Source organism: Hyaloscypha bicolor, assembly GCF_002865645.1.
Source record: "Hyaloscypha bicolor E unplaced genomic scaffold K444scaffold_52, whole genome shotgun sequence".
Lineage (NCBI taxonomy): Eukaryota > Fungi > Ascomycota > Leotiomycetes > Helotiales > Hyaloscyphaceae > Hyaloscypha > Hyaloscypha bicolor.
Window position 1 is genome coordinate 92,451 of NW_020194554.1, and position 22,895 is coordinate 115,345.

The 22,895-nt window shown below is 45.5% G+C and overlaps 7 protein-coding genes across 7 annotated transcripts; 1 reads left to right on the forward strand and 6 right to left on the reverse strand.

Annotated features, from left to right (window-relative positions):
- Positions 1-514: 514 nt before the first annotated feature.
- Positions 515-2,649, reverse strand: K444DRAFT_556596 (endoprotease). Its single transcript, XM_024876754.1, has 6 exons — positions 2,361-2,649; positions 2,255-2,298; positions 1,680-2,204; positions 1,426-1,631; positions 1,181-1,319; positions 515-1,128 (listed from the first exon to the last, which is right to left on the reverse strand). Exons 1-6 carry the CDS (start codon positions 2,613-2,615, stop codon positions 696-698), a joined length of 1,602 nt encoding a protein of 533 aa, XP_024739982.1. The 5' UTR covers positions 2,616-2,649; the 3' UTR covers positions 515-695.
- A 2,123-nt stretch (positions 2,650-4,772) lies between these two features.
- On the forward strand, positions 4,773-7,921 carry K444DRAFT_661170 (HET-domain-containing protein). The gene is made up of 2 exons (XM_024886549.1): positions 4,773-4,963; positions 5,019-7,921. The coding sequence occupies exon 2, from the start codon at positions 5,123-5,125 to the stop codon at positions 7,505-7,507; it is 2,385 nt and encodes a 794-aa protein (XP_024739983.1). The 5' UTR covers positions 4,773-4,963; positions 5,019-5,122; the 3' UTR covers positions 7,508-7,921.
- A 424-nt stretch (positions 7,922-8,345) lies between these two features.
- On the reverse strand, positions 8,346-10,048 carry K444DRAFT_641460 (putative short-chain dehydrogenases/reductase; the record flags this gene model as incomplete). The annotated part of the gene is made up of 5 exons (XM_024884626.1): positions 8,346-8,527; positions 8,601-8,757; positions 8,932-9,051; positions 9,833-9,934; positions 9,986-10,048. The coding sequence occupies 5 exons, from the start codon at positions 10,046-10,048 to the stop codon at positions 8,346-8,348; spliced, it is 624 nt and encodes a 207-aa protein (XP_024739984.1).
- Positions 10,049-11,685: 1,637 nt separating this feature from the next.
- On the reverse strand, positions 11,686-13,902 carry K444DRAFT_661171 (SET domain-containing protein). Its single transcript, XM_024886550.1, has 6 exons — positions 13,656-13,902; positions 13,437-13,575; positions 13,327-13,376; positions 13,021-13,270; positions 12,245-12,873; positions 11,686-12,187 (listed from the first exon to the last, which is right to left on the reverse strand). The coding sequence occupies exons 1-6, from the start codon at positions 13,844-13,846 to the stop codon at positions 11,878-11,880; spliced, it is 1,569 nt and encodes a 522-aa protein (XP_024739985.1). The 5' UTR covers positions 13,847-13,902; the 3' UTR covers positions 11,686-11,877.
- A 1,388-nt stretch (positions 13,903-15,290) lies between these two features.
- Positions 15,291-16,160, reverse strand: K444DRAFT_626831 (uncharacterized protein; the record flags this gene model as incomplete). Its single annotated transcript, XM_024882709.1, has 1 exon — positions 15,291-16,160. The coding sequence occupies one exon, from the start codon at positions 16,158-16,160 to the stop codon at positions 15,291-15,293; it is 870 nt and encodes a 289-aa protein (XP_024739986.1).
- Positions 16,161-17,392: 1,232 nt separating this feature from the next.
- Positions 17,393-18,902, reverse strand: K444DRAFT_715933 (uncharacterized protein). The gene has a single exon (XM_024888365.1). The coding sequence runs from the start codon at positions 18,807-18,809 to the stop codon at positions 17,610-17,612; it is 1,200 nt and encodes a 399-aa protein (XP_024739987.1). The 5' UTR covers positions 18,810-18,902; the 3' UTR covers positions 17,393-17,609.
- Positions 18,903-21,665: 2,763 nt separating this feature from the next.
- Positions 21,666-22,885, reverse strand: K444DRAFT_609961 (uncharacterized protein; the record flags this gene model as incomplete). Its single annotated transcript, XM_024879661.1, has 1 exon — positions 21,666-22,885. A coding segment is annotated over one exon (883 nt), but the record flags the coding sequence as incomplete, so codon positions are not given.
- Positions 22,886-22,895: the final 10 nt, after the last annotated feature.

The following is a 22,895-nucleotide window of genomic DNA, read 5'->3' on the forward strand; positions in this document are numbered from 1 at the left end:
AATATTGGAAATATTATTATAAGCTAATTAAAATACAAAATATAATTAAAAAAGGCTTTAAAAATTAAAGAATTAAATTAAATTATTCTTATATTAAATGGCTTTCTCTAGTAATAAAAGAAAAGCTAGTAATAGAAATGTTTCCTTTAAAGTAAAATCTCTCTTTATATTATACTTGTTTGCTTTAATTAAACGCTATTCGGGGATAATGAGAAAGGCAATACTATAAACTTCATTTGTCTCAAGTAGACAAACCTTAAGAATCTTTCTCCGTTCAAGTGAGCACCAAAAAAAAACCAATATTCTGTACTAGCTTAAACAAAGAACAGCACCAGGCGACATTTTCTTATTGCTTCTACTTACTGGCTGGTTTTCTAGACACATGTGATCTGTGGGCCTGTGGCAAGCACAAAACGACCGCGTAGTATTTACATAATTGGAGGAAGGCTATTTGGCATTAATAACAAAGAAGCCGCAGCCTCAGATAATAACATAGGAAACAATAGGTCTGATTGTTTACGACGCACAAAAAATCGGGGTTTTGGAAAACTCTCGCAAACCACGAGTCCTTGCTAACATCACCAGCAAAGTGAAATATTCATTAAATTTATACGCAAGTCTCTTTTTATGCCTCAGAATGCAGTAGATCGATCCCAACGTGACTGCCATGTGCGTACGATCTTGCACCCCCGGACTCATATCTTCGCGGGATATTCGTTGACCCATTCTACAATCTGCTTGACCACCTGTGCCTGAATAGCCCCACACTCAGGGTTTACAACCCCATTCTGGGTGATAAGGTCACTCGTGTGATATCCGCCTGGTACGTCGAAGATAGGCTGAGCTTGGGTCGATTTCTGGGGTCCCCCGGGTCTGAACTGCGAGACGACTTGACTGGTTCTCCATGGATCATTTGTGCCAGAAACAAAAACGAGGCGAGTCGAGTCAATGAACCCAGTCCAGCCACCAGTGTAGGCATTGGCGGTATGATACGAAGCACCGGCATTAAGAGGGTATGTGTATCCATTCTCCGTCGGGAACCACTGAGCACACTGTCTTTCCCAGTATGGATTTTGGATCAAGCGAGACACGATTGTTTGCTGTGAGTGAATTGCTCCATTTTGCCACCTAGGAAGCAAATTAGCATTCTGAGGAGTGGACAAGCGATAGAGAGTTGTACCATCCGAATCCGCTACACAGAAACCAGTCCCACTGCCTATCGTAGGTATTGCCGACACTAATATCTGTATACGAAGGCAAAGAAGCGTTATATGAGTCAAAACACTCAACATTGTATGTCCCATTAAATTCTGGGTAGCCTATAGAGAGGTTAGTGGGCTCTATTGTGATGAAATAGTTGAGGGTAGCGTCTGATTAAGGGCACAAAGCCGAGTATCAACAGCCTGAAGGCAGCACTGGACATACCATATGATTCACAGTAGCCCGGTATTAATTTATTTTTCATCCAATCCGAGTACCCTTTGAGGGCTGTTTCCAGACCGACACCGCTCGCTCCTGGGATCCTGCTACTATTACCAGTGACGCCCTCAATCGTATCACAAAAATCAAAGAAGCCGCTATTCGTATAGAATTGGTTGCCTTGCCACAGGTAGGGTCCATTGGCCAACGCTCTGCAAGTCTGTTAACAGAGCAAGCAGCGGAAAATATCAACAACTTACTCCATGAAGTCATCGTAGTGGGCTAACCCTCCGAGTCCAAACAAATTTTTGGCCACCGTCTGCTCATTTACGGTACCATGCATGCCAATATGATCGAGGTAGTCAATAACCAGGGAGATATCTGTGCTGCAATTCTTGGGCATGTTCTCGGTTTCGGGGAGGAAGTAAGACCAGTAATTGCCAATTGTTTCCACTACTGCCGAGCTTGCATAGTAAGCCCACATGACTGAAGGTCTCGTCTTTTTTTCAGTCCACGCAGTCAAAGCACCAGAATACGACCCTCCAACAAGGACCCATGGTGCCTTATCCGCATTGGTAGCACCAGAAAGGTCGAATGGAAGCTTGGCAGTCAATGCAAAATGGTTGAGGTCGGCAATGGCGTTCTTCAAGGTCTGATATTGCATATTTTCGGTCGTCAATTCCTGGAATGGAGAAGAAAATCCCCAGTATCTGTGCTCAAGGATGATGAGTGCGGCACCAATCTCTTGCGCAATGACACCAGTGGTTCTATTTGTGGTTGCGTACCTATGCACGTATATTTAGTCATGGTGTGCAAGTAATGAGCCGCTACTTACTTTTGATACCCAACAACAGCAATCTCCCCCGGGGTGAAGAAGATCTGTAAATGAGGCTCGTCAGTATGTCTGAAGATCAACAAATTGCCTTTTCGGGGTTACTGACAACTGGGCTTCCCGGACCCTTGTAGAATTCAGTGGAATAGTAATAAAATTGACTGAAGGTCCCTAACGAGGGGTTCTCATGATCAATCAGCTGCTGGAAGGTAGCATTCAGAATCGTGGTGGCAGCGGCCTCAAAATCTGCCGGTGGAACAGGCCGAGGACGAGCATTGCGAAAGTCTATGCCAAGGACGACGTCCGTAAAGAACCCGCACAGAAGCGTGAACAATGCCACGGTTCGAGTGTTCAATAGCTTCATATTGACGAATAATTGAAAGCAAAGAACAATGGAACAAAACCTAACAAAGAAAATTGCCAGGGAAGGGACTCGTTGAGCTTTTGTACAGCTGCGGGACCGCTGAGAGCTACCTGATCAAGCTTGTCAGAAACTACTCAGTCCTGGTCTCCATCCTGCAAGGGAAGGCGATTGGCAATGAATTGCGGGGTTTGTTGATCTTTTAATGCCGCCTCTGGTCCTATTTGGAAGGTCACTGCCTTATGTCAACTTCGGGAAGCTGTCCGAGCGGGATCAAGGTGGGAACGGGGACCATATCGACCTTCCTATTAAGGACCAGGATGATCGGCGTTATCGCTGCGGTCAGCACCCCTCTTCCACCCTTCCTCTGTAGTGATCTTATTCTTCCTTCCATCAGATTTCCAACAACATTGAATTCCTCAATTCTTCTTCCTGAACCCGTGCTGAGGGTCAGAGACGCTATGAGGTGCTATGGTTGAAGGGGAAAAAAGCGCCAATGAGCGTGCCAGAATCCCCGCTTGAAGGAACATAGACATTAGACAACGCAGCGCCGGAGTTAGTATTTTCTGGAATTAATGTATCTCTTTACTTCTCGGAGGAGCTGACGATATTGTAACAAATCTGGTCACGGCAAACCGGTTGGATCCTTCTAAACAAACCGGGAAGGAGTGAAGTCCTGAGAGATACCCTTGAGCGGAATAAGCCCTCAAATAAATCGCTCACTGGGATGTCAAAAATTCAAAAGATATCTGAAAAGAAAACCAACAATCTATTAGCGTTTCGTACTCTGATTGGAGAAGTTTATGTCACTGGTGGGTATATAGAAGGGGGCCGTCGATGATATAGGCCGGAACTCGAAAAGCAAGGCGGCTTCACTGCATGCGGAGGGAGGCTAAAGGTTAGCGGGAAGAGTAAAAAAAGGGTCGATTTTGACAAATTCAGCGGACACCAGAAAATAAGTATTTACTAGACAGCAAATTAACTTCTTTTCTCTCTACAACTTCTTACAGTCATACCAGATCTCGCAAGTCCTACATACGTCTTTTGCACCTTTAACTGACTTGTGTTGTCTCAAAAAGAGGACAGGAAGTTGAGGTTTTGGTGTTGGCGCAGGGGCCAATTTCGGCCGCCGCTTACAACGTATTATGGGAATTAGGTGTAACAAGCCAGCCACAGACAGGGGTGAAGGTCACTGAAAAGCTCGTGCTGTTGACTTTCTGGTCTGTGCCAGCCCTGGACCCCCCTGTCTCACTACATTTAATAGCCCTGATACGGTTGTATTTCTCCTACGTAGAGCCTGGTCCAGGCCTAACCTCGTAACCGAAGTTCCTCACCAAAACACGCCCCGCACAAAAACATAAGGTTTATTAAAAAACATTCACTTTTCACGACTTAATAATTTAAGAACGCTTAAAGCATTTAATATAAGATTTTAAACCACGATTAAACTTTATATAAACTTTAGATTTATAATATATATTTATATATTTTAATAAACTTACTAATTCTTTAATTTAAAAGTAATTTAATTTTAAAATAAATAAATAATAAACTCTTATATTATAAAAGTAAAAGTAAAATATTATAATATATATAAATAAAAATAAAATATAACTTTATAAATATTTATTAATTAAAATTATATTTTATATTTTTAATATAAGTCTTATATAAGTTCTTAAAACTAATTTTAAAATAAATAAACTACTTTTAAAGCTTTTTATAGTATATATTATATTAATTATATATAAATAAATAATTTAATTTATAATTTAATATAATATATTACAAATAATTCGTAATATTAATATAAAGTAAATAAGAATAAATAAACTCAATATTTCTATTAATAATTACTTATATAAATATAAAGAAAATATTTAATATTTTTTTAATATTATATTTCTTTTTTTAATAAGATATAAAGTTTCTAGACAAAACGTATTATATTTTAAAGGGTCACTCATTAAGAAAACATTATGAGCTAAGATAATAATTGTTTTAAGAAGTGTATTTTCGAGGGTTTTTATTATAATCTCGCGTGTTTTGGTGCAGGGCTTCGGTTACTGGCAGTTCTAAATTCCGCGTGCGGCCGCCGCAAGCGAGAGGCTTCCAGGGTAGAAATATCTTTCCGCGAACCTCATTTCGAATTTGGGCGCGCGACAACATCCTCACCATTTAGTTTGTCCAACCTGCAATACCACTTCTGGCACCATTAATTTATACTTCATTGCCTATGTACCTCTTCGACCTGTATCTTGCCGAATGTATATGGAAGGCGACAGACAGCGTAGCTGAGGAGAGACTATCACCTCGTTGGAAGGAGATACCGCTGCCTTGGCAGCCTTGCTGTGAGTACCAAGCACGGCGAGTATGGCCTGCACTTGCATACTGAGTGTACTAAAGATACGACGCACGGTTGATCTCGATTGAGGAATTTACGGGACTATTGGGGGGAGACAGAAGGAGCGATAAGCAAAGCTTTCCAGCGCTTCTCGGACTCTATAGAGATGTTCAAATCCCTCATTGATCTTAAAGATCAGGCGTCTTTGCTGCGGAACAGGCCAGAAAATAAAAATGGCGACACGGCAGAGGCGGCCCAGGATCCAGGCCTCCTACAAGGCACCTTGCAAAGCCTGAATCTGCCAAGAAAGTACTGGCACGATAAGCTGGGGAGCTTTTACAAGGACCAATTCAATCCCAAAGATGGTTTTGTGCAACATGTTCGTCAGACAGTTTCAATGCCTAAGCAGTGGATGCTCGACTTTATTGACGAGGGCAACCCGAAACCGGCTCCTTTGACGACGCAAGAGCTAGAGCGAGCCGCTGCATGGGCTAATTTTCTTGAATCCGCCAGTGATGGTGCAAAAGCGGATTACGCTTACCAGCCATTGGGCTCAATGTCGACCCTGTCAACCCGACTTGTGAGGCTTCTACCAGCAGAAGACCTGGAGGATATCCAGTTGGTGATAGAATGTGTGGAACTGGACAACTGTGTTAGCTATGAAGCGTTGTCATACTGTTGGGGTGATGCTTCGGTCAAGACGACCATTCGTTGCGAAGGTGGCGCATTACATGTCACGAAGAATCTGAAGGCCGCTTTGCTCTACTTACGGAATAGGACAGCAGAGCGACTTCTCTGGATCGACGCCGTGTGCATCAACCAGGAAGACCTGCAGGAGCGTTCACAGCAGGTTGGCATCATGCGTGATATATACCGGAATGCATCCGGAACTATTGTGTGGCTCGGCGAAGAAAATCAAAACAGTGGCCTCGGGATAGAGCTCTGTGAGAAGCTGCGTGAATTTTTCAAGGATGAAGGGAAGGATCTGAAGACCCCTGAGATGCAGTTCAATTATAGGACGCCATGGTCACTGAATCACCAAGATCCTTTCAACCCATCATATGCGCAAACTGACGAAGGCGATTTCAATAAAAAAGCGAGGAGTAAGGAAAATGAGGAAAGAGATGAAAGTGAGAACGCCGAAGACTCTAATGTAGATCTACCTTTGCGCATGAATCCACCGAATGTCTATGAGCTCCTGGCGCTACGAGATCTAGCTCGCCGACAATGGTTCCGGCGCACCTGGATAACTCAAGAGCTAAGTCTTGCCTCTAAAGCCACCATGGTCTGCGGTCACCGCTCGATCAGTTGGGATACCTTCATTTTTGGTTTCACAATGACTTTCGTCAACGGAAAGAGAGCATCGGGCGGCTGGCCTGAAGACGAAAACTTCATTGGAGCACTTGCGCAAATCCGTGAGTGGGTCCATCGATCAGAATCCGTCCCATCCGTCCATTACCTTCACCCGGTAACACTGCTGGATCTGTTGCACGACTGCCGCATCTTTGAAGCCACGGATCCGCGGGACAAAGTATACGGGCTTCTCGGCATCGCGCCTCCGGACAGCGAGGCCACCTCTGTTCAGGTGGATTACAGCAAGAGTGTTGAGGAGGTATACGAGGACCTTGCGAACTTGATCCTGTCGTCATCCGGAAACCTCGACCTTCTCTCTGTACCGCAAAACAATTCGCAGTTCAGCCAGCGCCTGCCGTCTTGGGCTCCTGACTGGAGCCACACAGCATCTTCAAGGCTAGATCTCGTTTTCCCCACTGGCGAGAGAGCGATCGCGAGCGGCCCGATCCGTGAGTTCGCCGCGTCGCGGGGATCCACGTCTATTCCCACATTTAAGGGTCGTCGCATCCTTATTATCTCTGGTTACTTTGTGGATAGCATCACTCAGCTATCTGAAATCATCCAGCCTCCCAAGCTTGATCAACTCCAGAAGCAGATGCTCGGCCAAAAGCTTGACGACATGGAGTCTGTCCTAGAGGCTGAGGGGCTAGCGAGTATGAGCACATATTTCGACGTGATGATGTTGATCGAAGACTTGGCGCTAGGCAGCACCGATGATTCCATATATCCAACCGGCGAGTTGCGCACGCGCGCTTTCTGGCGTACACTCTGCACTGATATCTCACCCAACCACCTTGAGTCTGCCGAGCAGGCCTTCACAAGCTGGCGACGGGCGATGAAGGCCCCGCGTGTGCTGAAAAAATACCGCGTCGATAAGTTTCGTGACATGTATAACTACCTCGCAGCGGTTGGTTACAGCGTGACAGATACCGTGTATGACGGTGACGGGTTGTTCTTAATGCTGATGCGACCGGCGTTCTACTCCCGATTCGCAATTACCAAAATGGGGTACTTTGCGTTGGTGCCACCGACGACGAGAGTCGACGACCAGGTCGGACTGTTTAAAGGGGGGAAGGTCCCTCTTATCATCCGACAGGAGGATAACCAATCGCGCCTGGTCGGCGAGAGCTATGTCCATGGCATTATGCAGGGGGAGGCCTTCGATGAAACTAAGTGCAGGGAGCTGGAGCTTATATAAATGGCCACACACAAGAAAAGAGGGGAACGCTGCCTGTTTAGGGGTTTTCACAAGTGCTTGGTTGCTGTTGGGGATTTGGTCTCAAAACAAGCATACACATCAAATTATCGTCTCGTCTCACAAAACCCTCAGATGGGCTGAGTCTCAACTTCTGAGATTGGTACTCAATTTGAAGTCAATTCATGACAGGGGGTTCCAAGTGGAATTGAGGGAGCGAGGCCCTTTTAATTACTTTCTGTTGCAGTACTATTGCAGTGAGATCTCTTATTTAGGCATAATGCGATCACTCTGCTTAGCGGGGCTCTGTGCACCCATATTCTGGAGTTCTCACACTTCACCTGAGCTCTTTTCTAGCCGCTTTTTAATCAACTCTTTTACTTCAAATGCAACTCCCCACTCTGCTTTATTTATGTGCATTACTTTCTAATGCGATTGGTAAAGACATATTTGCAGAAGTTAAAAAATAGCAGATTCTCATGGTGCTCAGTGTGCTCAGATGAGCTGGCTGAGTGGTGATGAACGCCTGAGCCGGAGGAGCAAGCCTCCTAACCGAATGCGACAAACAAGAGAGTGCTGACTCATTTTACCCATTTACACCAATCCGGCCCGAGGGCCCGAGGCAAACTCCTCGACCCATACAAAGCCATTATCCTCACTGGCCAGTTTCGCGGTTGCAATTTGCTTGAATTGGACCGTTTGGAATATGAAATCTATTGCATTTCATAAGGAAACCACCAGTATTTTTCTAGTGAATGACTGTATAATCAATACCTCTAATATCACACCATGTCCTGCTTCGCCCGGCCCTCGACAATGTGTAGTCCCAACAGACCTCTCTCTACCAAGGGAGATTTGTTCCGTCATAATTCCAGAAAGAGTTCGTCTGCTCGATGGTCACAGTCTCGAATATCTTCACGCATCCGGCAGCCGAATTGTGGGGAGTAACTCTGGCGAAGTTGGGAGCATACTTGTTCATCCATTCTTCGATCTCAGCGCCAATCTCGGTCATAGGAACCCACCCTAAAGAGATAACATTAGTATGATCAAACTTCGACGTACTCAGGATCGAAAAGAATTGGTAGGATTGACTTACCTGGATGAACCAAAGCAGTAGTAGTACCCTCATGGCTCAAGGCACCTCCCCATTTTCGGATAAGCATGTTGGGTGCTGCTCGGGAGACGCAGTATGAGTCGTTGAGACCTGGCATACCCTCGGCAAGCTCGATGGATCCGAGCAGAGAAGTGACGCACTGACGAAGACGAACTTCTTTGCTTTACCCGCACGAATGAGTGGGAGGCAGGAGCGTATGAGGATAGTGTTGTTGATAATTTCGAGCTTCAATTCATTTTCAAGCAATGGGAGGCCCCTATGAATTGAATTGTCCTGTTATTTAAGCTGTGTGGTTTTTGGCGAACAAGAATACAGACAGTTCTTCAAAAATGGCTGTGGGTTGGAAGTTCACACCAGCATTGCTGACGAATACATCGAGACCTTCTGGCAGTAGCTTCGAGACCTCGACTGCGGCATTTTTGATCGATTCGGGCTATCGATATCCAGTTGTACGATGGCTGATCGCCAGTGTGGGAAATGAGTAGAGTAGAGTAGAGTAGTGGGCCCTACTCATATTCTACTCAAATAAATTTCTCACTACTCATACTCTACTCAATACTCTACTCAACTACTCTAGAATATTTTAGAGTAGTTGAGTAGTGCGCACGTGACGTTACACGTGATGCGACACGTGACACGCTGGCCTAATTGGGTAAGGCTCCGGGGTGGCCCGAGTCTAGCGCCACTACATTGCCCAATCAAGTAGTGGCAAGGCTTGGTAAGCAAGGTAGAACCATAATATATTCTTAGGCTTCCTCGGCTATTAAGGGCAAACTCTTCTCTCAAGGTGCTCTTATTATATCTAAATTACATAATAGACTTAATAAGAGTACTATTAAGATAATATCTTGCTTAAAAAGCTGGGGGCTATTTAAAGACGAATTAGAAGAAGTAAGGGGGGAAGGACAAAAGAAGGAAAAGAAAGATTCCGAGGAGGGAAATCTGTTTTTTATAAAAAAAAAAGTAGTATTTAAATAGACTTATATAAGCTCTAGTTTAACTTATATACTGCTACTTAATGGGTACCTTATTTATTTATTAATAATTAAATAAATACCGATTTACCACATTCACGTGACTACTCTTGAGTTACTCTAGAGTAGTACTCTACTCTACTCTACTCAAGTACTATATTACGCTACTCAAACTCTACTCTACTCTACTCAAGACTACTCTAGAGTAGCTTGAGTAGCTTGAGTAGTTTTTGCCCACACTGCTGATCGCTCTTTGGGATATTTGCTGAGCAGTGTTTGGAGTTCTGCGGCTTTGCTCGGGTTTTGCACTGAAGCTATGACAAAGTTTTCAGGGGTTTTCAGCTTGATAGATTTTAGCCATTTGCCAGTAATAAATTCTGCATGGTTTCTTACCAGTTCTTCAACGAAGTGAAGTCCGAGCCCGCGAGAGCTACCAGTGACTAAGTAAGAAGTCATACTGTCGTTCGAGGCAGGGGACAATTTAAAAGTGTTTTGGGTCTGGTCTCGTCTCTGGATGGAGTGATAATGACTTGCAATGGTTCACCATAAAGGTGTGATTCGAGTTCATATATGCCGAAGGAAGAGTTATTCGGTGACTTAATAATGGACAACTTTCAAAGCACAATATTGATCAAACTGTACGGCTTAGCAATTAGATGATTATTAATCTGCGTCCACGTATGTCAACATCGACTCTTTCCGTAGAGTTTTGCCCTGCAAGTATAGGAGCACATTGATGTGGCCACTTGAAATCCCAAGTGGCAGGAAGAGCTTGGGATTGATTGGCTGATAAATCCCTCCAGCACGGCTTAGCTGGTAGATGACCAATAAATCTGGGAAAGGCGAGGTAGTTGGTGACTTCCGCAGATGAACGGAGCACCTCCCAAGTTGGCTGATTAATAAACTAGAGCGTATGCGAGAATGCATGAACACGCTTATTAATTTGCTGGTGTCGGGAGGAGGAGCTCCACCGCGGCTGAAGAGTTTTGCGGTCGGCAGTCAACAGCTGTCAACCAAGATCGGCCCTAGATTGCTGCCTGTGGAACCGGAGGACATCGGCGACGGAGGTGAACAGCTACAGCAATTTACAGCGCCATAGCCCTTAATTTAGTATGAAAACCGCCATCGAGACAAATGTAATCAACACAGCGGAGCAAATTGGTGGTCTTATTGAAAAGTAATCGATTTATTGAAGGAAAATCGATATATTGAAGGTTGACAGACTGCAGAATGACTAGATACAGAAGTGAGTTCTGGAAACAGAGGAAAAATGTCCAAAGTAAGGGATTTATTCCCATTACCCTTCGGCAATACCGGTAATGCCGAGCCCGCTTTCTCCGATACATTATCAATCAGCTGATAAATCAAAGGTAATCAAAATGACGATATACTAGTAAGCTTCGTAAGCTCGGCGAGTGACGCATGACAAATGAGAGTGGAGAACCCTAAATTAGTGGTTGAACCTGGTGCTGGAAGGACTGGTAAGCTAGCTATGGTAGCGTACCAATTTCAATAGGTCTGGTTGACTGGCTCATCTTCCGCCATGCACCACCAGTCCCGTACTCGCCAACCAGGTATAGCAATCTCGAAGGCGTAGACCTCTGCCGCGAGGGCTCCCTTTCCATCATTACCCTTCTGTACGGGAATCCCTACCAGACGGGTCTGCTCGTCGATATGCATATTCTTGGTGCACAAGCGTTCAATACTTCATGTGTGAACCAGAAGACGCTAAAGGATCATGGCTCAGAGAGGGTGGTGGCTCCATGGAACGAAGATCAAAATAAGACTTTGGATCAGTGAAATTACATGCCTCCTCAAGATTACGTTGACGGGGCTTTCGACTCAACTGAAGATTCATATGATGGGAACGACAATGACTATGAAGACTGGACGAGGGAGGACTGGCAGGGGCCGCCGTCATAATTCCCGGCTTGTGGGTTTACGGCGAGGACTAATTCTTGCAATACAGTTCAATGCAAGAAATTATCAACGACATTCCCTTCTTTGATTCCCCCTAAGTACAAGGAAGTGTTTCTAGCAGCGTGGAATAGCACCTCGTTTACATTAGCGACATCACATCTGTTGTCCCCCCTGCGAAAAGTCGTTGACGATGCCCCGACGAAGAAATTTGGAACGCTGTATACGATCTTGCCACTCCGTCCACTCTTTCTCCACGTCCGCCACCAAATCTTGATCAAACTCCACTTTCACTCAACACGAGTGTCGTCGATGCGACTAGATATAGGAAACATGTAGATAATTCTGAAGAACGAGATGCTCTCTCCTCAGATCCCAAAATTTTCAGCCCACTCTAACAACTTCAGCTCATATTTCTTCAGCTCCAATTTTCCATCATTGCTTGCCCAATATGATACCAAAACTCTAGGATCTGACCCCTGGCCATTCAGAATATCATCCCATCTCCGTTCCCATAACCTTGCCAGTTCTGCCATCGTGCTGTCTCTTCCATACGCTCTCCTAGCGTCCTCCGCAAACCTCTTGATATGAGGGTATTGCACAGCTGAAATTGTACTTTTTAACTGTTGTAACTCTTGGACGCTGGAGTCGGCCCCGAATAATAGATTCGCAACGTGGCTGTTGAAGAGACATAGAGTCAGTAAGCCAACTGGCACAATATAGTGTCTTACTTACACTTCTACACCTATATAATGCATGAAATGCTCCACACGGTGAAGACTGTATTGACTTGCCCAGATTGATGGATCGGTCTCAAAGCATGTTTTCAGCCAGAGGCTATAAACCTTGGGCCAGTTCAGCCTCTCACGGTAGTGTTGAGCAAGACTTATTTGTAGCGAAGGCATTGGAGGTAGATCGCGTGGCCAACGCTTTCCTGGACATCCTTCACGGCAGATTCGCCTCGCTGAGGCTTCGACAGCTTCAGGGGAAGTTGTTTTAGGGTCCAATTGCAATAATGCCCTTAGTTGATCCTGTGATTCTTTAGTCGGTCTATTGGGCTCGGTGTCTTCGGTTCTCCATTCCCCTAGAGCTTCTTTCTCACACTTCTTGCATTTGCATATAAAGTAATAATTTGTTAGTTGCTTTTGGCGGAAGTCAAAGCTTTCAGTAGGGTCAGTATATGAAATTGTTATCTCTTCCCCCGCCATAATAGTCTTAATCGATCGGACTCGCAACTCTGGTCCTTCAAAAAAGAAGGCAGAATTTGGATCACATGAATGATTCATGAGGGCGGCAAATGGCTCTAGACAGCTGCCTAGAGTGGTCCCCTCCGGACTTGCTATGCTCATGCTATTGATAACGAACTATGAATATTAGTAAAGAATTCCAAAGGGGCATATGTTGACAGGTTTGTTGATATAGTACTGGATGGGAATAAAATGGTAAAAGTATAAAGAAAGGGATGGATTGATCTTGAAAAGCTGCAGACGAGCAAACAAAACTATCCTTACAATACAAATTAAGTCTTCCAGAACGTCTTGTTCCACACTTGTATTGGCCCATATCTTGATATTTTGACAAGCTCTGTCAACATCGGGCCAGAACGATGTATCAGTGGTTTTTAACTTATCCTTGTGTGACTTTAGATTCAGGAGAGCAGACCATTTATTCTCCGTCAGCTGGCCGCTCAGGTGCATATGCAAGAGACGCATTGTTGCACGCATAATGTGCCCAATACCCTCCGACCGATGTAAGCCAAATCTGATGTCGAGAAGTTAATTTGAGCCAAAGAGACGCTCGGATTCAAGAATTCGCACATTTTGCACTCTGCCTTGCGGTGTCTCTTCCAGGCTTTCTTTTGACATGCCTACGAAAGATTGTTAGATCATATAATAGGGTATTTACTTGAATCAGAGAAGCCGAATACCTTTGAGCAATATCGCACAACTTTGCAAGTGCTGCACACCGACAGGCTGAGCTGTTTTGTGGGATTTGTTTCCCGGTAAAGTGCGCTGCCAGTCCACACGAGGCAGCTGTCGCATGTATCGTTCATATGGCTATCGCTTCTTTAGAGACAGAAAGAGTTAGCATGCAAATAAGATAGTAGATATAGGTGTGCTACCAGCTGGTTATAGGGTTAACGTACTGGACGGTCACGAGAGTTTGGGCGACACGAAAAATGTCTTCGTTACCCTGAATTTGCCCCTCAACGAGGATACCCGAACCGGCTGTGATGATGTCTGAAGTTGATATGCGAAGAGGAACGCGAGACTCAACACCTAGAAAGGAGTCGTCAACTGCTTGACCAGCGTGGTTTCCTTCTGATAAAGTCTCCATTGCTAGATAATTGGCGAAAAGCCAGTATAGTGCAGCGAGGCCGATGGAGCGTCTTCATATAGGATAAGATTGCGTCTTAATATGTGCAGTGGATTGACGGACAGGCACTGTGTAAGTGCCAAGATGTGGAACAATGTCCGTCTGCGCGCTGACGTGTGAGGGGGAAATCGGATCGAAAGTTTGCGATAGGGCGGCTGCATAAGTGTGGATAACCTCCTCGACGTGGCAGTTACCGAGAGGCCATCTTGAAGTTACACAGCATGCGAGATGGGACTAATGACCGAGAGGCTGCTCAGTTCGAGTTGAATGGCGTTTCGGCCAGTGCTTGGGTGGTATTATCCTTGGGCCCACTGTAAGTTATTCAAGGGGGGGATAGTTCTAGAAGGGTTCACCAGCCAAACGCCCACACCACGCAACCACCCACTTTTACCCCTGTCAGAACACCAAAAAATTGACCCTTTTTCAAAGTGCTTGAAAAATCCCCAGAACTCCATAGATTATAGAGAATACTCCGGGGAGTCCGAATATAGAGTTTATTTCCCCAAGTTGTGTTATTGTAGTCAAATCTAAGTTTGAGCGGTTGAGCGGTTGAGCGGTGTGGGCGTTTGGCTGGTGAACTCTTCTAAGAAATTAGTAAATGCATGTCAAATCATGTATCCGGTGGAGAGTTACGACAACCAAAAGCTCTAGAGCATAGTTACTACTGAAGTATATAGAAAACATTTTTAATATCTCGCGTGTTTATTAAAGGCTCAATCCTCCAATCGCTTGATTGGAAGACGATTTGTAAGGAATGAAAAGTAGAGCAAAACAGAAATGGGATTTTAGGTCTTGGCAAGCGTCACTTCACTCATATAAAAATTGTCTGCAATGCAAGAGAAATAGAGTCTAACCTACATCACGAGAAGGTAAGCAATTCGTGAATCTTCGTTGAAGTTGTCAACGAGTTAACAATTCTCCTGTTGTAGGTATATGCCCTCTTGCACCACCTCATCCATTTAAGGTAATCAGCTCGGCGGAATTACGGGATAAAGAAAGCTGCTCTCGTCTGCGGAGTCGATATTATTAAAGTACCGCTTACGATTGGGCCTTGATTCAGAGATACGCCAATTCCAAATGGCCGAAGAAACCGATATTTTACAAGTACATAAGTCTGTGAAAGGGATTCAGAGGTTCAGAGGCGCCTTCGGCTAAACCTACCGAATGTTATGGCACGCGCGATGATAGGTAACTCCTTATGTATATCTAAACAATTCATTTAGTTTAGGGAGGAAAATCGTCAATTCTCTGTGTACATGTTGCTTGCTTACTTTAAACTCAAAGCAGAACTCGAAAGGGCGCTGGTTATGCGGCGCGTAGTAAGTGTCACATGTCACATCACACCCCTATATCTCAAGTTTGCTTCACCTACTTACCTATCTCTCTATTCTTTCTCAAATCCTAATTACCATCCCCTGTAGTCTCCAGGCATCGGAGGAACTCCGAATCTAGGACCTCCGTATGTTTGGTCAAATCGGATTCCATCGTCTCTCCCTCCCTGGCCCCTATATCCTGAGAAGTTGTCCGGGCCTGGGTCTCTTCCTCTTCCACTCCCACTCCCACCCCCATTTCTGCTTCCTCCAGCTTCTTGAAAGCGCGAAGGACCAGGGCCCAGCCCAGAGCGATGCTGCGGTGCATGCGCCTCAAACTCCTTGCCTACTTCCCTCTCGGCAGTAACTCTATCATAGCCACGGCTAACAAAATAAGATATGAGTTGCTCGCGAGTAGAGGTGGTGGAATAATTATTCCAAGCACCGGGGTCGTGGGGGATACGGTCTGGCTCTTCGTCTCCATATGTATATGGGGCTGGAGAGTTTTGTCTCGCTGAGGATGATGATTGAGGGGGAGGTGCGGAGCGAGAGGAAGAGGAGTAGGATGAGTAAGATGAATATGACGATTGGCTTTGACGTGGTGGCGAGGGAGCGCGAGTTGGGGGAGGGGAGGATGTACGGTACCCACGATTCGCCGTGGAGGAGAATGGCGACCGAGCGTTGCTTCTATAGCTACCGGTATAGCTACTTGTATAGGTGCTGCATCCTGGTCTTGGAGGTGGTGATGGAGTGCAGCTACGACCTCGAGGCTCATCGCTTTCATAATCGTAATGGGGGCGGTCTGAACTCGAAGTTCTACTAGTAGAGCGACTTGGACGACTAGCTGCGTAGAAGTTCACGTCACGATAGTACGGACCAGTGTGGTTATCGTCGGAATTGGAATCATAGCCAGCGCGGTATCTGCTCCCGCCGCTTCCAGAGCCGTGGGATCCGTATCCAGACATAACGTTCTGTGTATTTGTTTGTTTAGGTTGAAAGATTATTCGCAGGAGAAGGTTTGTTGGTTTTGGTAAGATGTTTCTCGAAGAAGGGAGTTTGCAAGAAATTTTAGACAGCAAGCGAGGTGAAATTATATGGATATTTCGTACTTTGTTCTCGAAAACTAGCTTTGAATTATGTTTAAAGAAATTTTAAGAGGCGGAGTTAGTGAATAAGGGGAAAACAATACCTTTCTCTTGCCTCCATCCAAGGAAGTCCTCAGCGTCAAAGACTTCCTCGTATGCTCCTTGACAGACTTTACTAAAAATACTCTTCCAGTTCCTCCACAAAGAAAAGATTGGACTTGAATAGATAAAGAACACTCACCATATATATCCCATCCCCAGAACAGCCCCTTGTATCCCATCGACCATCAACGAAACCAACGCAGGTTGCAATTCTCCTCACACCTCTTCCCAAAGCCAAACCACCAAGCACTCGTATATATATCAAAATGTGTACCTACAATATAACCCACTACTCGCTTTGCGACCATCTCCGCTGTGACACCATTGAATTATGCCAGTACTATCAAGCGCTGGCTGGGTGTAGACACGTGAATCAGCGCGAGACGGTGGATGATTTCTGTCTAGGGTGCTGGGAACTGATACGAGTGCAGAATTAAATTGAAATAACATACTATCAATTACTAAACAGTTTGCTGTGTAATAGAGCTTTGGGAAGTGAGGTGTTTTGAGGGGAAGAGGTTTGAAATGGAGTTGGTGCGAGGGATGAAAGGATTTGAGGAACAAAGACAAGATTTGCGATTTTAGGAGCAGCTAAAGTGGGACGATTAGAGAGTCTTTCTTTGTCTCAGATACATTTGCCATTGTGCCGCTGGACCGGAAACGTTAGGACGATCCAAGGAAGGTAGGAGGGTACGGGAGAAGGGGGTGGCGAAGACGACGACGTCACGTGCGTTCGGTTAACATATCATCGCAAAGTGTGATGGGAAGTTCATTTTGTCATTAGAATACTCTATCAAATTTATAGGAGTCTAATCATTACTTACTCTGACCCTCGTACTATCTTCTGACTTTCTGACCAGCGTCAGTGAACTGTACCCTCAAATCTATGCCGACGGGGTTAACTGCGGAAGGTGTGAAAGGCCCATCTCGCCATTGTGCTCCTTACACTGGATATATCAAGGTCTTAATCATAAAAGCATAATTGAAGAAGAGAGTTCGTTCTCTGCCGAGGAAATGGAACCATTCTGACCACGATCAGTAATCATTGTCAATATCGAGCTCCTGGGTTTAGATACCAAACTGGTCAGGATTCACTGCACCCCTTTTTCTCAGCGTGTGATCAATCGAGTTTCGTACCTGATGCCCCCTCCACCTTTTCATCCTTCAATGTTTCCTTCTATTCATATGTCTCCTATCTTCCAGTCGCTTATTCCTCCTCCATAATTTTCAGCTAAACAAGTTTGATAACGTAAAGAGGGTTCCCGTCCTCATCAAACCAACAGAGTCGCCAAGAATCCCCCGCTCTCCATCCGTCAACTTTGCCATCTGTCTTGCAAACCTCTTGTACAACTGGGATGATTCCTCTGTACCAATTTCCACCTCAGATTCGTATACCGTCAGGTGTCTGAAACAGCCAACTCTGACAAACGACCCTTCATTAGTCGGCTTTACCACCAACCCCGTCCCAACAAAGAGCTGCAACAAGTAGAAATCACAGCCTAAATCGAGGTCTTTGATATCAAGTGATAGTTCGCTATAGAGCTGGGTTCCGGGCGACCACCAAGGGAGTTCGATCACTAAGTTCCCGAGTTGTCCCCATCCCCAGTCTCCCCTCTTTCCTTTCCAAATAGCAATGCGACACGATTTCAGGCCGGGAGTTCGAACAAGAACGTAAGCGCCACGTCCATCTTCGAAAATAGATTGGGAAGGCTCGACGAAGTATTGTTCCACTGTGATGAGGGGTTTGATCGGTTCAGTGGTGTGTTGATCGCAAAGTAAATCGACTTGACTGTCGACCGCGGCCCAAGACCATGACGGAGCGCGATAGATGCCAATCTTATTTGTGGGTGAGGCGACTTTCCATAGCAGTTGGTTTAGTAAATCCTCTTTCCACAACCCGGCAATATACGTCTTTCCAGATTTAAGAGCGAAGAGCTTGGCGACACCCGAGAGTGCTGTGAGCTTGTCCGATTCAACCGTCAGTCTACCTTTGCTGTAGTGCTTTAAGATTTGAAACCATTGAGTCGCACTATTTGTGATATCTACAAGCGGGTTATGGAATGGCAGGCTTCCATCTCTTACGAGTGATTGGTCGTCAAACGGGGAGGCCTCGTAAGTACTTCGCGTTCTACATTCCCAGGATAACTCGTCCATGCCGAAATACAAATTTCTGGGTGCGAGAAAGCGCTCCTGGAACACCCAAGCTCGAGCGGTTAGGACGTTATTAGTAAATGATTCGCGTCTGCGTGCTGGTACACAGTCCCAGACGGATTCCTCGTAGGACACTCCTTGCTCTTGTTCCAATGGTACTTTGAATCTCCATCCCAGGAGCCTGTTCTCGAGCCGTTGGAAGAATAAACCTGTGTAGCTATCGGGTGAGTCTACGGCAGTTAGATTGAGTACTGAATTTGCATAGACAGTTCCCATCGTTGCTGCTTCATTGACCAATCCTTGTGATCCCCTTGGAAGATGCACAGCGAGTCAACCCAGAGATAACGAAAATCCAGGCGACGAGTTGAAGTGATTGCATCTCTGCATGTTTTACTAAGAATTTCAAATGGGATCCTCTCGAAAAATGATTCCAAATTGTTTCTTGTTGGTGTCAAGAAGCGCTTCGAGCCCCAGCAGTGACTGAGGGTAAGGTATTTTGTATCTTCTGGCAAATCTTTAGAGAGGCAAAGATGAAGCTCGTGGCCATTTGTTCCAACGTCCAAGAGCCTTGTCGGTAGTTTTCCAGGCATTATAGCTCGTTGGCAAGTAGGGTGAGATGTCGTGCACTCTTCCACCCAGCGTTTGGCAACCTCCCATGATCTTGCACATTCCGTGGCTCTACTGGCTTGCTGGACGACAGCCACATTACCAACTGCTTGTTCACCAATCAGACAGCGTCCTAGTGAACTAAGGGAGGTGAAATACCGGGTGTCCATAAGTGCAAACTTGCGATCTCCAGAATCTCGCGCGTTCTGGGATCCCAAGTTTCCAACCGAATGCCCCTCAGGTCAGTATTTGGCCAGCATATTGGCGATGCAACGGTGTCTCTGTCTCCCCATGCTTTAATATCAGCCTCTTGAAAACAATGACTATTGAAATCGGTCAAGAACAGCTGGCACAAGGGGCAGTGCCGTGCTGAGTAGCGTAGTGCTGAACAGTTGTGATTTGTCGAGAGTATGGAGTTGGCTTCAGTCCGCTCCCATTCGCGATGTAGGAGATCGATGATTGATTGGCAATCGTAACAAAGGGTTCTGGATCGTAACCAGGCGTTGTGCTCTCGCTCAGTTTGATCAAGGTCAAACGGGGAGGAAGCCAACTCTGTAGAAAGCAATCCGCTGCTTCCTTCTGCATGTTGTAGACAAGCGGGCTCCTCGTGTAATTTGTTGATGATGTATGAACTTGGTATTGTCTTTAAAGGCGTTTGTTGGTGGGGGTCGATTAGGGGTGTCGACGACTTGTAATTGGCTACTTATGCTTTTTAAAAATTTTGAGTTAGATTTTTTAATATGAGTATAAGCTAGCATATTATAATTCCTTAAAATAGTATTTTGATTTAAAGAAGTTTATATACTAATTAACTAAGTTCTAGTTTTTGAGCCGTATTAGGCCCTATAAATTATTTATTATAGAGCTCTTATATCTTGGTTTAGGGACTTATTTACTAAATTTCTAGGCTTTCTTAAGCCTACCTTTAAGCTTTAAAATATTTTTTTTTAATTTCTTTGGTTTAAAGAATAATTACTAATTCAAAATTTATAAAAAGTTTGTATTTGAAAAATAGCTCTTAATTAGCTCGATAAGGATATAAGAAAAGTATTAGATTATATTAATTTCTTATTAAATTAAAGAAAATTAAAGAAAAAGTCAGAGTTTTGGCATTCCTGTCCGAGCGCCTATGCTTTGGGTTAGTGGATAGCCTGCTCCCAATCGACACCCCCGGGGGCGGGGGTCGTTTTAGTTTTTCCCGGTCATCGAAGCCTTTGCAGGCAGCAAATCCCCAAGCCAGAAAGGCAAGGAAAAACAAATCCCTTTCTAAATTCCGACTTTACAGGTGCTGTTGAGTAATCATTTCGAAACTTTAGGTTGATCTCCTGGATTACACATCACCACGGTCAGTATTTAACGCCGCGGAGATACCTCCTCCTCGAGGTGAACTTTTCCGACTCTTCGACCGGATCTCCAGCTTCCCAACCATCGAATTAATGGTCATTGGATTTGAATTCTAATCTGAAAAATTAGGCACTGGAAAGAGCTTGTTGGCCATGATGGAAGAAGTGTGGAGACCGTTCATCCGCTCGCCAGAGGAGGCTGATTGGACGAGGATTGAGGATGCGGCTGCGCGGAAACGGATGCAGAATTGCTTTGCACAGAGAGTCCGTCATAAGTCTGCATTTCGGCAGTGCGAAATGTCCCACCTGATATGGCATGGGCAAGAAATATGGTCGTGGGAAGAAGAGTTCGAAGAAAGAAGGTGGATCGCAGACCTCCCCAAGTGACACTCCTCAAAGGGCTGAGAAAGGCACTGCACTGCAGCAAGAAGAACAAGTTTCGAGTCTGTCAACGGAGAATAATGGAGTGGCGACCATACATTCAGATCTTAGAATCGGAGACTTCGATCTCTCCTCCTTGACTGCGATAGCAGCAACAGCGAAATCGAACTCTTCCCCTTGATCACCTCCCCTTCCGTCTCCACCAGGAACTTCGAACTCCAATCCCTCAACAAGACGTACAGCAAGAATGTTCCTCCAGCTAACATCCTCAATTTCACAGCCTTCCCCCCACCCTCCCCCCTAACCGACATCCTTCCCCTCCACAGCGCAACCGCCCTATCTGCCATGCTCTTCAACGCCACCCTCCTCTCCGCCCTCTGCTCACCCTCCCCACTAATCCCCACAATCTATTTCCCCTTCCACTCACCCGCCATCCCGCCCTCCCTACTCCCCACGCCCCTCTAATCTACCATGTTCTCACATGTCTTGCATCGACCTCCTGCCCTTCTCTGCTATGCGAAATAAGCTGCTACAGGCTGGGGAGTTGATTAATGGAAGAGGGATGTGGGATGACCCGGCGAGTGGGGATAGCAGGGTGTGGAGTAGTAGTCCGTGGGAGGATAGTGGCTGGGAACCGGAAGTGGATTTGTGAGGAAGTGGTGGTGGGTTTTGGACTAACGTGTTTTGGATAATGGGAAATTTTCGGGGGGTGTTAGAGGGAAGGGGACGCTGCACTTGCAGGATATCTTGGGCAGCATGAGGGGACGAGTGAAGTGATATTTGCATCGGCAAAACGATGATTTGAATGATCTCTGAATTAAGTCTAGAAAATGATAATTCAACGAAAATCAATGTTGGGTCTTTGCGATATGTTTACTCCAACAATAATAACGCCTCTGTGATGCAAGCAGAGCTGAAATGCAACGAAAGAAACCAGTGCGTAATCGAGATATTTCAACAATGATAACGCTTGCGCTATGCAATGAAAAACTCCGCCTTCAATCTTCGCGATGTCAATGGCGACGCCTCTTTAATGCAATAAAGAATCCACCCAAAAATATGACGAAAGAAAACAACCCGCGGTTAAGACAGAACTCCAGCAACGATGCAGTTTCCAGCTCCAACATGCAATCCACCATTCAAGCATCAATCGGCTTCGCAACCAACTTCCTGTACGTAATGTTCGGTCGCCGCAACTCCTCAGGCTCAGTCAAGGGACAATCATCCAAATACCTTGGAAATCTCCTCTTCGGCAATATTGGAGCTTCCATGTCCACCTCGATCCTCTCCTCCTTGCCTTCAATCTTATCAAACGTCTTCAGAAGGTACTTTTCCACATACGCGACATCTTCGCTCCTCTGACCCTCTAATTTCTCCATTTCCAAAAGTTTCGAACCGCCCTTGTATCTCTTTCTGAACTTATCCAAGTGTTCACTGCCCTTCCAGAACGTCTCGCCTCGCGAATTGTAGAGCATCAACTCCTTCACGCTATTCAATGGCCAGGTTCCATGCGTGCAATAATCCTTTAGATTGTCTATCCAGAAACAGCCCGCGGTATCCATTGCCAAATGTATGAGACCCGCTTTGGTGACTCTATCATAGAAGTTGCGAAAGGATATGACGTTCCAGTTTCCGCGGGGAACGAGGACATCGCTGGCGTAGTTGATGTAGATGCGCGCCGCGAGGACAATAGTGATGCCAGTTTGCAGAGCCATGTGGGTGCAGAATTCGAGCTTGTAGTGTTTGAGGGCTTCGGCTCGAGATTCTTGGCTCGTTTGTAGGAGGGTAGGGACTTTGGGTTTGGAGAGCTCGGTGGTGTATTTTTGGGTGAAGAAGACGGAGTTGTCGACTTCGCAGCGCACGAAGTCGGACCACTGAAGGGAAAGGGTTAGCCCTTGCTTGTTTGAGGATTGATGGAGAGAGAATTGAGGAAGCATGCGTCTTCCAGATGTGTTGGCGTGGAAGGGGTCGAGAAAGGAGGTAATTGGGGAAACTTGCGATGTCGAGAGTGCGGGGTTCATTGTTTGCAGCG